The sequence below is a fragment of the Pollachius pollachius genome (genome assembly GCF_949987615.1).
Source record: "Pollachius pollachius genome assembly, chromosome: 14".
NCBI classification, from domain to species: domain Eukaryota; kingdom Metazoa; phylum Chordata; class Actinopteri; order Gadiformes; family Gadidae; genus Pollachius; species Pollachius pollachius.
In genome coordinates this window covers 17013297-17029256 of record NC_136947.1, presented here as the reverse complement: position 1 = coordinate 17029256, position 15960 = coordinate 17013297, and the positions used below count along the sequence as shown (strand labels likewise).

The 15960-nt window shown below is 47.4% G+C and overlaps 2 protein-coding genes across 8 annotated transcripts in view; one reads left to right on the top strand and one right to left on the bottom strand.

The window, feature by feature from the left end:
• Positions 1-121: 121 nt before the first annotated feature.
• On the top strand, positions 122-13270 carry gpsm2 (G protein signaling modulator 2). Of its 6 annotated transcripts, none has more exons than XM_079750371.1 (16): positions 122-301; positions 634-672; positions 2553-2898; positions 3230-3337; positions 5271-5492; positions 5830-5965; positions 6304-6443; positions 6541-6664; positions 6777-6892; positions 7237-7392; positions 8834-8942; positions 9458-9587; positions 9679-9758; positions 10758-10946; positions 11084-11449; positions 12323-13270. In XM_079750371.1, the coding sequence occupies exons 5-16, from the start codon at positions 5272-5274 to the stop codon at positions 12497-12499; spliced, it is 1944 nt and encodes a 647-aa protein (XP_079606497.1). In that variant the 5' UTR covers positions 122-301; positions 634-672; positions 2553-2898; positions 3230-3337; position 5271; the 3' UTR covers positions 12500-13270. The 6 variants fall into 6 exon arrangements, with proteins under 6 accessions (XP_079606497.1, XP_079606495.1, XP_079606496.1 ...); XM_079750369.1 differs by lacking the exon at positions 3230-3337 and adding an exon at positions 1942-2059; XM_079750370.1 differs by lacking the exon at positions 3230-3337 and having other exon boundaries at positions 6313-6443.
• A 37-nt stretch (positions 13271-13307) lies between these two features.
• Positions 13308-15960, bottom strand: part of wdr47a (WD repeat domain 47a) — a 14684-nt gene continuing 12031 nt past the window's right edge. For both annotated transcript variants that reach the window (XM_079750361.1, XM_079750360.1), the window contains exons 16-17: positions 15745-15960; positions 13308-14946 (exon numbers count right to left, since the gene is read on the bottom strand). The exon at positions 15745-15960 is cut by the window's right edge and continues 3 nt beyond it. In XM_079750361.1, coding sequence (XP_079606487.1) covers positions 14804-14946; positions 15745-15960 — 359 coding nt within the window. In that variant the 3' untranslated portion in view covers positions 13308-14803. The remainder of the gene's footprint in view (positions 14947-15744) is intronic.

The window sequence follows — 15960 nt, the reverse complement described above, 5'->3', positions numbered from 1 at the left end:
CGCTCAACTCTATTTAAATCTATTGGTCGCGCGACTGTTATGTGGGCGTGGCTATCTTTGAATGCGCCGTTCCTATTGGACAGCTGGCTAAAAACAACGAGTACGTTCTTTTTGTTTTATGCCGTCGAAGTAAACTATAGAAGTTACATTAAGTAGGAAAGTTTGGATTAAATGTAGTTCGCTATGGAAACTCATAAAATGTTTTATTTAGTGTTGCTTTTGCGGTATTTTAAGCTATAGGAGGATCTTTATTTCCGAAGTAAAATAAGAACCTTCCATTGTTCGAACTGGATCGCCTAACGTAAGTCAACAGCTAACAGGCTAACCACAACGTATGTTATTCTGGTGTTAAATCGCTTTTTACTATCTTGTGTGAGCCGTGTCTGCCGCAGTTAAACTAACTCAGATGAAATAGCATCAGGCTGCAGGGGGCTGACCGTCAGCTCCAGTGCCTCCCGTGTAGTTGAGGCTTGAAGTTGGAGGATCCATAATGTGCGAAATGTCACGTTAAAGATATTTCTTGATCCATCAACTAAAGGATGTTATTCATTTCAGTGTCCTTTATTGCCCTTTTATATCGTTGACTGATGTAGCCCTGCGTTGATGTATGCTCCGTCTATCACACACTTTTAGGTTTTCCAGATTACCCCCATCTGTGTTGAGAAGTTATCGGTGAGTACTCAGACCTTGTTGTTTTGGTTTCTGGTGTGCGGATTCACTGCTGTAATGCGACTGGGTGTTTCCATCACGTTTGCTGTGGCTCTCAATAAAATGTATTTCTGAGAGACCCAGACGTAATCTAGCCATTTGGGATCTATAGTGGCCTGCCTGCCTGTTCGTGTCTTCATGGGATTAGCTGGATGTGAGGTGGTCGTTAAAGAATATTAACCTGTTGATTAATCGGGTATTGCTTGAGGCATTGTTCACTTCTCTTTCTACTCCTCTTTCACGACTACTATGTGCCTACTACAGATTACTGCTATTCACACATATTTGGCTCTTAAAACTGGGAAAATGCTGAATGCGTATTAGCAGACATTGATTATGAATGCACGCATTTCCATGTACTTGTTATGTACTTGACAGTCTTCCAACGCCTCAGGCTTTTCTTTTTCTTACGATGATTCATAATCCGATGAGCAGCAGAATAACAGGCTAGGCAGACAGTGTTTGTAACCAGTGTTTTTCCATTCTGAATATGAAGTGCATGTTCAACTACTATAAACTGCAGAAGTGGGTTGTGTTTCAACGCATGATCATTACCCATGTGAGTGTATGTAGAAATGCACTCTCAGAATTGTAATGATGCAACTTGTTGCCAACAACACACTTGTCATTCGCAACTTATAGTGCTGCACAATCTCATGCATTGTAATGCTTCTAAATATATCTCCCTGTTCGGTTCAAGAATGGAGCATATAGGCCTATATATATATGTATGTGTGTGTATATATATATACTGTACTTTATATATGCAGTCTGCTCAGCTTATCTTGTGTGTTCCCTGTGCAGACTCAGTTTCCCCATGCTTAACATTTACAGCTTATGATCTATAGTTTGATTTTGGGAAGAATGAGAACCAGATGTTTGGCCCTAGATTTGCAATTTTCTTAAAGAGGCATAGTCAAAATAGCCTCTGATTAGTAATCAAAAGAGAAAGAAATACGATGTGCACAATCCGCGTCTGATTTACTTTGTCCAGCGTAATCCCACATGTTGTGTTTTTGATTTTCATTTGTTTGAATGGTTATGTAGTAGGCTAGTAGTAAAATTATAAACCACCCAAGACTAAGATGAGTAAACATGGTTTTGTGCACCATGATTATTGTGCTGAATGACTCACCATAGCTAATATAATCACCAGTTCAGTAAATCAAGTTATGCCCTAAATTGATTGTCTTATCTTTGCATTAGCTTATGACCTTTTCTTTGTATTGCTAGTTTTCTCAAGCAGGCCACTCCGACTGTGTTCTTGCTCTGAGATTTTTCTTCGCTGCTTTGTTCCGTGAACTTGGGGAGCAAGAGGGTTGGGTTTTGTATGACCTCATATATGAATGAGGTAATGGTCGACCCTTACCCTTCTTAGAGGTGTGCTTGGGAGCTTACTCTTTGCTTTACACTCATTACGGTTTACTATCATTTCGCTACCAAACTATATCTTCGAGGGCTTTCTGCCAATATAATCAATATTCAACAATATCAATCATATTTTCTGTTGATTGCTATAAACCGAGCAACGCCAACGCTTTTCCTTTATTTCCCACTGTCAGAGCTCCAGCCTAAGCCCATGTATCTCTGCATGCTCATGCCCTATCCACAGGCACGTGCTCCTCATCTAAAGTCTACAGTACACGCCCCTGAACCGGGTTGATCTCCGTTGGCAGGTTGCCTGCGTTTTGCCCCCTCCTACCAATCTATTCTGTCCACCTCTTTTCCTCGCTCCCTGCGCTCGCCCTGCCCTGCTTCAGCATGCTGCTGTTTGGTTGGGGTTGCCATGGCGCAGCGTGGCCAGAATGAGGATTTACACACAGCATCTTGTGTTCTCTTCACAGAGGGCCGCAGAGAGGAGACAGCCGAACGGCAACACACACGCACTGAATGAACCTAGTATGGACAGAACACTCAGGACTCTGCCGACTATTTTAAAGACTCATAGAGGCTTCAGCCCACCCTCGCTCTAGTTCTCTTCAACTATATCAACCCTACATCAAGGAGCTGATGTGAATATGTCCTCAGTGTCTTCACCATATTCTGAATAGGGAACGTTTCTTTTTTCACGTCCAACAATTTTTACTGGAACAAACTGGGATTGTCCCTCATAGTATGCACTACAATGGATGAAAAAGGCGCTATGCTTTGCGTCCAAGGCGAGGACCAGTCCTTTCATATCCGCTACAGGTAGGCATCTGCCCTCTCTCAACTTAGGGTACAGAGTACTAGTCATTTTCTAGGTTGTTTTCATGTGGGACTATTGATAAAGTAAATGTTGGTGCATTAAGGCAAAGGGAAGACCCTTGTTATTACCAGCCTCATAACACCTGTTGCACATGTTCAGGTCTTACTCTGTTATGTTGAGTGGCCTAGTCAAGAGACAAATAATGCTGTATCAGTCATTTGGAGTCGGGGATTGAAGCTCCATGTTTAATTAGACTAAACCCTTCTTGACAAGCACCTCTTTCCTAATTAGGGTTAGCTTGTTGACTAAAGGCAGGGTACTGTGTTTAAACAGACGTGAGCCAGCTGTCTGCGTACCTGTCCAGGTACGGAGAGTCTGAGAGCAGATGAGACCTTTCAGACACAGGAGGGACCGCTCCAGTAAACATCAATAGTTAAACAGGTCCGCTGAAACATTCATTACTTCTTGCTTTGTTTTGCCACTGTGAATGGACCTGCAAGGGACACCTGTTTGCTGAGAGCTACGATCATTTCTATTGGAACAATGCATGCACTGTCTAACGCAGCTTGAATGTTCTAATAAAGCTGCTTATCAATGGCCACAAGTGTAATCTGAAAGTTGCCCATCTCTTCTGTCATACTAATCTGAGATGACCTAGGTCAAAATAAAGATAATAGAGAGAGAGGGTACTGGGATGAAAGGAAAGTGGATTAGCTGTAGAATCGCTGATTGGGGAGGTTCCTTGATGCTCCAGGTTAATACCACGCTGATTGCATTGGCTTCACCTTGAAAGTTGTGTGCTCCCCCAAGTCTGCTGAGATAGATTCAAAAGCGATTGGAAAAATACTTGATCTCCCTTAACCTAGGTTCAGTTAATAATTCAGTGCAGTGTTAAAATGTTGTATAGGCTAAGGATCTGAATTAGATCTCTTCATGCCTCAGAGACAAAGAAAAAATAGAAGGGGCTGCCTGGAGTTTTTCCCCTGGTGGAAACCTATTTAGATGCCTCTATCATGTGCCATGCGCTGCTGCTGCTGCTGTTTATATAAGAGACGGAAAACATGCAGGTAGGGCAGAATTAGCAGAACCGACCGTTATTATCCTGGAATAGTACGATTATAGGACAAATTAAAGGCGTAAGCAGATGTTTACACATGTTTGGTCTGCTTCCAAGTGCTTGTCTGCACGATTTAACAGAACAAGCTACTTTAGTTCTTTAGGTTCGCAGTTGGCATCTGTGTAATCTCAGCAACACACCATCTATGAGCTTTTTGTTGAGTAGCCCCGATGAGCCTTTTATGATCCAGGAAGTGTTGGTGTTCTTCCTGAGTTCAAAGCCTTGAGTAGGAACAAACGGGAGCATTGGGAGTCAACAAACTGAATGAGGCTTTGCAAAGCCAATCTTGTTTATGAAGTTTTGGGTGGGCCATGGCAAAACCAAATGTTTGCTGCACGACTGCAGCAGTTGTAGAAACATGCTCTGTAATCTGCCATTAATCAGATAATCCTCCTTCTATTCTCAACACCCTCCTGGTTGCCTGGCCCCACAGTCAGTCCACACTTTGTTTTGAAAGGCCTAAAGGGTTTCTGTGCACAGAAATGTCGTCTTTTGTGGCCGTACACAGTGAATGGTGTGCTGTACCATTTGCCTCATACTTTTGAGTTCCCAGGCAGACACAATATTGTATATACATGATATTGACCAATGGCGACAGGAAAGGACCCCTTCTACCACAACAAACAAGGCCCGCGATCAACCGTGGCCATTGTTCTCTTTAGTCGGGAGGAAGTGGCTGAAAAACAGTCCCTGCCAAACGCCTTTCCTTGCAAGAGAGGCTCTGGTCGTGGACTGTGGGTGGAGTTTTCCCCCTTGTCTGTTTCCCCCTCCTCCCCCTTCCCTTCAGTACTTGATGTCCACACAGTACGAGTACCCTTTTCTATTTTCCCAAAGCCCTCGGCCAGCGAGTACGCTTTTGCTTCCTGAGTACCTGAGTTTTCCATATGGTGTTTTGCCAGATGGGCTGCTGCCTCTCCAGTGGGATTGTTAGAACATGAGGACCAATTTCTGCCCTGGGAGCATGTCCACTTAGCTGTGTCTGTGTGTGTGTGTGTGTGTGTGTGTGTGTGTGTGTGTTTATGTGTCTTTGTGAGTGTGTGTTTGTGTATGTGTGTGAGTGAGTGTGTGAGTGTTTGTGCGGTTGTGCAAAGGCACTTTAACCTCTTAACCACAGTTGAACAGGTACAGTATATGTTGTAGCTATACTTTTTGTCTAAGTATTCACGTAGTGGCTTCGGATCTCGGGACACAACAGAGAGGGGTTCAGGGGCCCAGAGAAGCAGTGTGTTAAGACTGCTGTGGTCCGTCCTGGTCTAGGATGGAGGCGTCCTGCCTGGAGCTGGCCCTGGAGGGGGAGCGACTCTGCAAGGTGGGGGACTACCGGGCCGGCGTGTCCTTCTTCGAGGCCGCCATCCAGGTGGGAACGGAGGACCTACAGGTGCTGAGCGCCATCTACAGCCAGCTGGGCAATGCCTACTTCCACCTGCACGACTACGGCAAGGCCCTGGAGTTCCACCACCACGACCTCACGCTGACCAGGTTAGAGCCCCCCGCACACACTCGCACCCGGGAGCGGGCAGCGCACTCACCGTAGGAGATAGGGCCTCGGAACCAAATTAGGGGATTGTGGAGAAAATGAACAGACATAACATATCTTTGGGCCCTTCATGCATTTTCACGATTTTTTAACCTTGGCGATCAGTCAAAAACCAAGGGCGTGATTTATTTTGATTTATTTCAATATTCAAATTTCGATTTCGGATTTCTTATCTCCATGATCCCACTTATCCAGCCTCAGGAAGCTGTAAAACATCCAAACCTCCGACGCTTGTCTACAACTCCTTCCTCACATGTCGTGTTAAACATCCCCGTCTAGGACCATCGGTGACCTGATGGGCGAAGCCAAGGCCAGCGGGAACCTGGGCAACACTTTGAAGGTGCTTGGGCGGTTCGACGAGGCGGTGATCTGCTGCCAGAGGCACCTGGACATCTCCAGGGACATCGGAGACAAGGTGAACGTGAAGTTGCAAGAAGTCCACGCCTGTACCAACATGTCGACCCTCCCGATATGTGGGTTTGTGTGTCGTTTTGCATCGTGCGCTGACATCGCTCTATCCTGTGTGTGTCTGTCTGTCTGTCTGTCTGTGTGTCTGTCTGTCTGTGTGTTTCTGTGTCCGTCTGTCTGTCTGTTCGTCTGTCCGTCTGTCTGTCTGTCTGTCTGTCTGTCTGTCTGTCTGTCTGTCTGTGTCCGCCTTCCGTCTGTCCGTCTGTCTGTGTGTTTTTCTATGTCCGTCTGTCTGTCCGTTCGTCTGTCCGTCTGTCTGTGTCCGTCTTTCTGTCTGTCTGTTAGGTGGGCCAGGCGAGGGCCCTGTATAACTTCGGGAACGTGTACCACGCCAAGGGGAAGAGTATCTGCTGGAGTGGGGCAGAGCCGGGGGACTTCCCCGAGGAGGTGATGGCGGCGCTGCGGCAGGCGGCGGAATACTACGAGTGAGTCGGAACGCTCAGGCTGCTCCTTATCTCGCTCTGTCCTGATCTCAGATCAGCCTCCCGAAATAGCAGACTGACCCGTCTTGGTGCTTTCCAGGGCAAACTTGGCCATCGTCAAGGAGCTCGGAGACAGGGCCGCGCAGGGAAGGACGTACGGTAACCTTGGCAACACACAATACCTCTTGGGGAACTTTCGCAGAGCCGTGTCCTCCCATGAACAGGTATTGTGTAGCTCTGAAACCAAACCAAGCTTCTTCCAAATTTCAAAGATGCAGAAACATGATTGTGCGATATATATAAATAAGCTACGAGTGTTACCATCGGACCCCTTAGCGCCTCCTCATCGCCAAGGAGTTTGGCGACCGCTCGGCAGAGAGACGGGCGTACTGCAACCTGGGCAACGCCTACATCTTCCTGGGGGAGTTTGATGTGGCCTCTGAGCACTATAAGTAAGCCTGCCTCCATTCAGGCCCAATTCAAGGCCACATTGTTATCAAGGGAATGCAGTTTGCAAATACTTACGCACAACTCACAGTTTATCTCTTGTGGTTTCTGTCTCGAATGCATCTCATAAAGACAGGGTCATCTGCAGTTGTTGGCAACATAAAAGCCTCACATCATTACATCATCACTTTGTATTTGGAATAACTGTAAACTTTGGTCAGAAGGTCATTTGATGTATAAAAGAGAATCCCTGTTTGCCATCCCTGCGACCTCGGGGCTGTTTGGTTAAGGATCATATCAATGAGAGAGACGGGAGGGAACAAGGCTGTGCGCTTTGTGTCCCCCGCAGGAGGACTCTGCAGCTGGCCAGACAGCTGAAGGACCGGGCGGTGGAAGCCCAGGCCTGCTACAGCCTGGGCAACACCTACACGCTCCTGCAGGACTACGAGAGGGCCATCGACTACCACCTCAAACACCTCATCATAGCCCAGGACCTCAATGACAGGTACACTCACTCTGGGTTACCGTCAGTCCTTTGGTCCTTTTTAAACTCTCCTGGGATGCTGAGGTAGAAACATACATATGCAGGAGAACCCCTCTCCCCATGGCCACCTCCTATCAGAACACGCTGTTGGTCACTAAGTGGTACAATATGTAACAAATGGACGATACTAGATCATAAAATGACCCTGACATTTCCATAGAGATGAAGGAAACTGCATACTCAAATACTGACATCTCTGACAACAATGTCACAGCCAGTGTGTTATCCTCTGAAATCTCTGTTCCGGGAGACAATTGGCCCATAAACACTGCGTGCCGTAGCCATGGAAGCAAGCGAACAAACTGGATCAACTGAGATTGTGCTAGATTCTACCCGACCTATAAAGCCACGTCCTCTTTCGCTGAAAGCTTCACGACCAGAACTGTGCTACAACACGTGCACATCTTGTAGAAAAGACATTGACCCTTAAGAGTCCAGGAGGATTTCACGACAGAGGCCACGTGAGCTGGTCTATAGTTTGCAAACAATAAGTCAATTGAAAACAATAATATACATTAGCTGATAAACTTACAGTGTAAGACTGGTCTTTCAAAACTGAATAATTGCGCCCATCTCAAAATATAACGTTGCGTTAGGCTGGTCTGCGCTCGCGTTCCTTCATTGCTCTTCATTGTCCTGGCAGTCCTCGGGAGCTTTGAGTCTGTTGATGAGAGGCCAGGCGGAGGGGGCAATGATCTCCCATATTGGGAATTTTAACTGAAATGCCAGTTTTTAAAGGCTCAGTGTCAATGTTACATATTGTACCTTTAAGGGGGATAGACACCATTGCTATATGGTCGACCCAATGGACAATAGGGTTAGGTTTTAGCCCGCCTCCTTAAGGACAGGGGGTCCAGACAGAGGGAGGTGTCTGCCACAACAAGGCTTCATTGTTGCCTTCCGAACAAGTTCACTCTGTTTAAGAACGTTGCTTCGAGTTGTGTGTGGATAAGCGGAGCTCAGTCTGGGCAGCAGTGGATGTTGATGTCCCCGTCTGATAGAGTGTCATGCTTCTGGGACACATAATATTCCGACCACAGTTTGTGTGGATATGCGGAGCCCAGTTTGGGTAGCGGGTCGTTTGGATGTCCGTCTCCTAGAAATGGAAACTTGGACACTTATTGTATAACACCACTGTGTGGGCCACATTTCAAGCAAAGACTCTCGCAACGACGGTACTTCATAGAAAGAAAGTCGCACGTGGTTGCCGTGGGTTGTAACCATGGGGATAACAAGCCCCCAATCCTTCGTAGAACTGTCAGCCCAAAACCCATTTTTGTGCTGAAACAGGGGTTCACTCACACTCTAAGATGACAAGGCAATGTGAGAAGTGAAACATTATCCAGAGGAGTCTTCGTCAGTATGGCATCTCCATGGCAATGTTCTCCGGTATGGTCTGCAGGATCGGGGAGGGCCGTGCGTGCTGGAGTCTGGGGAACGCCCACACCGCACTGGGCAACCACGACCAGGCCATGCACTTTGCAGAGAAACACCTGGAGATCTCCAAAGAGGTACGAGCATGCATGTACCTCACAACACACACACACATGAAACAGAAATAGGGATGGGCATTTGAAGGCACATCAATATTTGAATATTCGCTAAAAAGAAATTGAGTAACCCGTTAACCGAGCAACGCTACCGGCAACGGAGGTTGCCGGTATTCCAATTAATATAGCTAATGAATATATTGAATTAACTTTAGGCAAAAATTTAAAAGAATCTGCTACAGCTAAAGTCGAATACCCACGTCATCTCGAATAACCGTGCCCACCCCTAAACCGAAACACTGCAGCATTAAGCTAGTCTTAACGCCCTACATTCTTAAGAGCGTTTACTAAATATATTCACTTATAAAATCTTTTTAATTCGAATAAGAATGATGTAATTCTCATTATATACATATTATGTTGTGTTTGTGGATCATCTTTAATATCATTCATTTTCATGGTTAAAAAGCAACGTATCACATATCAATTAATGTGTCTGTATGTCATTGAGTTGATCTTTGAACCTCCTCTTCCAGACTGGAGACAGGAGTGGAGAGCTGACTGCCCGGATGAACGTGTCTGACCTGCAGACGGTGCTGGGTCTGAGCTACAGCACCAACAGCTCCACGCTGTCGGACGCCAAGGAGACGGACCTCCCTCTGAACGGTACGCCCACACAGCAGGGCCTTGGTTTAAATGTAGAGCAATGAGGACTCAGGCGGCCTCACAGAGCTCGGTGTGTGTTCCCTGTGTGCAGGAGCACGGGCTCGTACCGGCAGGAGACACAGCATGGAGAACCTGGAGCTGATGAAGCTAACGCCAGAGACCAAGCTGAGCGTAAGACACGCACGCATGCACGCACGCACGCACGCACACATGCAAACAAGCACACAAATTGATGTAAGGTTAATTAGGAACATTGAAATCTATGACAAATGTTCCGCAACTTTGATAGAAGACCAAAAGGAAAAAGGTTTTGTACATTATCTTTGGGCTATACCAGAGGTCAAAGTGTCCTCAAATCAAACTGAAGAGGAATGCCAATTCAAATCTTTAGGGTGGCATTAAACTGTTGTTTATGAAGGAAAAACTTGCAGATACCATAGAAAACCAATCACAGACCCAGACACACATGAAATCGTTCCCTATCACGGATATAGTGCACTATATAGGGTGCTCACCATTTTGTAGTGGTGTTCGAATTCTCAGTGGTTAATTTCATGCACTACATAGTGAACTTAAAATTCCCAAAATTTGAGTGAACATACGATGTTCCCTACATGTTACTCCCGTATACCACAATGCAATGCGGTCGTGTTTTTCCGGAGGAGAAGAAGAAGCTGAATAACCGCGAAAACGAATACATTTAATGATGGAGTCTCCGGCTTTCGTTTAGAAATGTACACAATTTATTTGGGATTAAACATAGAATATGTAACATTCAGAATTAATTAAAAAAAACCTTGATCAAGGAAATGTTACATTCAACATCAATACAACCTCCAGCTGTCCTCGTGGGCGCCCGGTTCGTTTACATGATGTTGGCGCGTCTGTCTGCGTCACACAAATACCCGGCGCATTCACCGACGCAAATGACGTTTAGCAACGTTCAGCGTAGGGTCCGAATTCTCGTTTGTTCGTTCCCTATATAGTGCACTATATCACGAACACTATGTAGGGAATAGCGAGTGAGTGAATAGGGAACGATTTCCAACACAGCTAGAGAGAGAGAGAGCGAGAGTCAGACAACGGTGGCTGTTACCTGAACCAGCACTAGCCTGGTCACCTTGTTCAGCTCCCACGCCGACTCACTGGCACTCCTCCTTCTGTCCCAAGGGTCAGAAGTGGAACAGCGACATCCTGACCAAGCAGTCCAAGCCCAGCCTGGCCAAGGCCTCCTCCAAGCTCTTCTTCGTCGGCCGGCTGCGCAGCAAGAAGCACAAGGCGGGCGGCTCCACTAAGGTCCTCCAGGACACCAGCAACACCCTGGACCCCAGCCAGACGGCCCCCCCGGGACCGCAGAAGGTAAAGGAGGACTTTGAGACCGATACGGGGGGGCGACGTAAGACGTGCCGCCCGCTCATTCACCGCCAGACAAGCGGCTGCAGCCGGATCCCTAGCTTCAGTTTCACGTCTTCCTCTGTTCTCTTTGCGCCGCCCAGCGGCCCAGCCCCGAGGCGCTCGGAGACGAGGGCTTCTTCGACCTGCTCAGCCGCTTCCAGAGCAACCGCATGGACGACCAGCGCTGCGCCATCCAGGACAAGGGCAGCCGCCTCTCGCTGAGCAGCGGGCCGGACGCGCCCCCCGGCAGGGGGTCCTCCGGGTCGGAGTCGGCGGGCCGGAGGACGAACGAGCCCGCGGCGGCGGCGGCGGCGGCGGCGGCGGCGGCGGCAGCGGGAGGGGCGAGCCTGCCGGGCCTCAGGCTGCACCAGCAGAACGGCAACCAGGCGGTGCTCAGCCACCTGATGGCCAACGCCGACAACGCAGAGCCCGACGACAACTTCTTCGACATGCTCGTCAAGTGCCAGGTAAAGGGGGAGGAGCTTGTGGTTATGGATTCAGTTCCTTGGTTTTATGTTCCGGTGTGCTCTTGTTTTATGTGTGTATAGATTATAGACTGATTCTTGGAAACGGGTGTCAAAATTCTTAAATACGATTTTGGACGTGTTGTAAAAATGTATTATATTATGTCATCTATACTATGAAGCGAGAGTGCTCTGGACTCTACACACAATTGCTTAAAGGTGACATATTATACCACCAGGTGTGACTGTGATTAGCCGTTACAAGACGTTGGTATAATATGTCACCTTTAACATCAGTAATATCAAAGCAATAACGACATAAGTGAGTTGTTTCAAACCATGTTTCCTCATCCTGAAAAAAGTGTGCAAAGGTGCAAAAAAGTGAGTCTGCTTACATTACGCAACGTGGATTGGCATTTGGTGAAAAGAAACCTCACCTCCAAGGTTTATAAGGGCCTGTTCAAACTGATTCGATAGTGTGAATATGTGTATTTACTTTGCAAGTCATTCTGGGACTTTTGGCCATGAACAATGTCTTAAATCAACATTAATAATGGTCTTGAAAGGGTATTCTTAAAAGTTTTAAATATAACTTATCGTAAACCTGAGAACGGTTTTCACCAGTTACTCAAACTAGTCGATGTAGCCTCTTAATCAGTCAAAATTAAAAGGACCTTAAATAACCACGTTCTGAAGCCACTGCAAACCTTTCCTCGCCCCACGCTCTAAGTGCTGTTACAACATCACCAGTGCCTGGCCATACTGCAGGAGCAACCCCACCTCTGGGACGCACCTCAGCTCTGTGTTTCCACATGATGTGTCAGCCCTTAAGTCCTGCAGCCCGCTCACAACCCGCCCCCGTCCTCCGCCCCCCAGGGCTCCCGTCTGGACGACCAGCGGTGCGCGCCCCCCCCGCCTCCGGCCCGCGGCCCCACCGTGCCCGACGAGGACTTCTTCAGCCTCATCATGCGCTCGCAGGCCAAGCGCATGGACGAGCAGCGCGTCACCCTGCCCCCAGGGGGCCCTGCCGCCCGGCCAGGGGCCCCCCACTGAAGCGCAGCCGCCCCAGTGTGTAGCTCAGGCCCGGCCGGGGAGGCCAAGGACTAGCGTGAGGACGGCCTCACCCACCGGGGGGGCCCCCCAGGGACGAGGAGGGACACCACGGAGACGGCGCTACGTGGCTCACTAGGGAGCGGTTCTCCATCATTGTCCTCAGGGACTCAAGCACTGCCAGCTATATGTATCATATGAGGGGGGGGTGAGGCAGAGGACTCACAGGCCTCTCCCGCCTGGTGCTTTTTTGTGTTTCACTTAGAACTGGATTTGCACTTCTGCATACGGATCATAACGGAGCAAATAATCACTGCAGTCAGAGGTAGCTTTTATTTTTACACTTGATTTTTTTGAAAATTGTAACCCTTTTAATTTCACTTTTTGAACAGTGTGTTTAGATGCTCAACTTCAGATGGGATGTATTTATTCTAGCTTTTGTAAAAAAAAGAAAAAATGGATTCCCAATGCCGTCCTACCACTTTCTCCCTTTTCTTTTTAATACTCTCGTAGCGTTACTAGCGATTAAGGTCCATGACATGACACTAGAAAGGTACAGCTCTTTCCGTGTGTATTTTTTTTTATAATTGTGTGTATGTCGATTATTAGTCTGATGAAGGCGTTGTCTCGGTCAGGGAATCAGACACTTTCAGACAAGCGTCTCCTAATATAAAAAATATCAAATAACTTTAAACCTATGAACAGATTGTGGTGCTCTTTTGTAACACTACTTTTTTGTTGATCAGAGGAATAAAGCCTCAACTCTTCAGAGAAGGGGAATTGTCATGTCTTTTTATTGTGAACAGAGGGTGGAGAAAATGTTTTTTAGCTTCTGAAGTGTAATATACCTTTTTATTCCATCGATAAACCAGTAATTTACACTTCAATTAAGTAGCATTAACTTAATCACATAATAAAACACAGAAAATCGGCTGCGTTCATTTCATAGAACCATCAGTTCACATGAAGAGGCAGTGAAATAAATACACCTCTGCTTTAGTTTGGCCACTTTTTAGTTCAACAGAGACACTGTACGTGAACAATAATTTAAAAAGCTTAAGATATTAATCAACTAGAAGGGTCAATTAGTAACAAAAAATCCAAAGAAAATGTGCAAACATACAATACTGGCATTGAAATGAACAAAACAACTGCGTGCCTTTTAAGATTTCAATGTGCATATAATGACCCCTTTTTCAACGGCAAAGGCCTCAGACCTACTGAACCTTCACAGCAGTAGACCACCTGTACGATGTTAATCCTGCACCCAATGCCAGGATGCAAAAATAAGCAACGAAGCGTATTTGTAATTCCCTTTGGGGCCATATGTTAAAAAAAGAAAGAATTGCAAGCTATTTCAAGACAATGTATCAGCTTTTAGAGCGAAACACCGTTTTTTACATTTACATCAAGCAAGTTTATACAAGGTCATCCCACTATGTACAACGCTGAGATCTATAGAATAAGAACGGTTACACTATACATGAGAAGGTTGAAGGTACTGGTAGAATGAATGACATATAGTTAGGCTATTGTATAACTTGCCACATATTCAGTTTCCTGAAGGCCTGATGTATAGATGCATTGAAATGTACATTCACAGCCCCACCTTTATATCAACATCTCAACAATGACTTCAAAATAGCAGCATAATATAAAAAAGAATAGAGAAAGACTGACTGGACAAAGGGCAGGAATGCATTTCACGTCAAAACCGTGAACCAAAACCTGACCTTTAGAAAAGACCATGGTTGATGTTCATCTTTGAGAGTTTTCTTTAGGTCGGGGAAACTGCAGGAAGGCACCATCATTTATATTCGCTGTAATCAGATCATGTATTCAGTGCTGTGCCTGGTGAGCAGTGGGCGCGGTTAAAGAAATAAAGAGGTGAGGGACCTGACCACATGAAAACAAATGAAATGGAGGAAACTTAGCAAGCCGAAGACAAACCAAAAAGCATTCACGTGACTAAAACCCTCCAATCAGGGCCCATCTAGACGCCTGGCAGATTTCGTACGCGTTAACATTTCCCTTGGGATAAAAGGGGCACGCCTCGTTCACTGGGTGGGTGTGCAGTGTGTGTGGTTTCTGGTGTGTTCTGGAGTAAGCAGGCTGCATGCCAGAGGGGCCTGACAGGCCACTCATGTCTGTGTGGCGCAAACCGTACAGCAGTAGTGTGTTTGTGTGTGTGTGTGTGTGTGTGTGTGGCTGGGGGGCGTCTACAGAATGTATTGGAGCTGGACATGTTCGAACGCTAGTGGTGTGTGTGCGTGTACGCGTCGGCGTGCGTGTGTGTGGTAGGGCGTGCTAGGGCTTGTGCGTCCAGAGTGTCACAGTGCGGTCCGCGGAGGACGACAGGAAGGACAGGTCGTTCGGGTGCCACCGACACTGGATCACCTTATCCCCGTGCTCGCCCACCACCGTCACGGGCAGCTGCTTGGTCAAGTCCCCTACACAAAGAGAGAGAGAGAGAGAGAGAGTGAGAGAGTTGAAGCCATACACACACACACTGAATATGATACTTGCATAGATCATAGCCAAGGAAGAGTTGGGGACCGGGAGGGTGGAGTAGCGGTAATGTCAAGATGATGTGTTACGAAACCACAAACGAAACCGTTCATTAAAGCTGGGCTAAGCCCACCACTCTCTAGAAACAAAGTGTCAGCTTTCCTTCTTGGGATGGGGGAGAGAGGGGGAGGAGTGAGGAGGGACTCTGGGCTGTCTGTTTTCTTCACAACATTAGCTCTGCAGGCGTTCCCCTCCCGCCCTCTAGTGGTCAGAAATGGATCCGTTGTCCATAAGACCAAAAGACTTTTGGTCTTAAGTTTACATTTTCACAATTTCTTTTTTTCGATTAGCTAGTAGTGATTATGACGTAGTTACCACTCAGTCATTGAGCAACCGCGTTAACCTAAAGCGACTCTGGGTGACTTGTTCTAGAATAGTTTTGTTTAGGAGGGGGTAGGGGGTTAGGGTGCATCTCGCTGAAGGACGTCTAGAGGTTAGACAGGGGACATAAAGGCTTCGAACCCACAACCTTCCGGCGAGGAGTCAAACCCCCCCAAACCCTTACTAGACTATCCTACGCCTAGCCCAAGCAGGTCGGCCCTACGACGTTTCCAGTTCCCCCTTCCTGCCACCATGTTACCAATCGTTGTCGGTCGCTTTTGGACAAAAGCGTCTTGATAGACGCCCTTAATGTAAGCGAATGAATGTACGCGTGGGCCTGGACCCCCCCCTGGACCTACCCTGGAGGTTGGTCACCATGACCTTGGTGTCGTAGGAACCGGTGAGCAGGTAGTGGGCGCCGGGGGAGAAGCGCACCGAGCGCACGTCGCTGCCGTGGGGCCGGTAGGTCTGCACGGTGCGGCCCCCCCGGATGTCGTACAGCATGCAGGCGCTGTCCTCCTGCCCCGTCGCCAGGAGTCGCCCGCTGGGGTCCACCGCTACCGAGGCAACGGGGC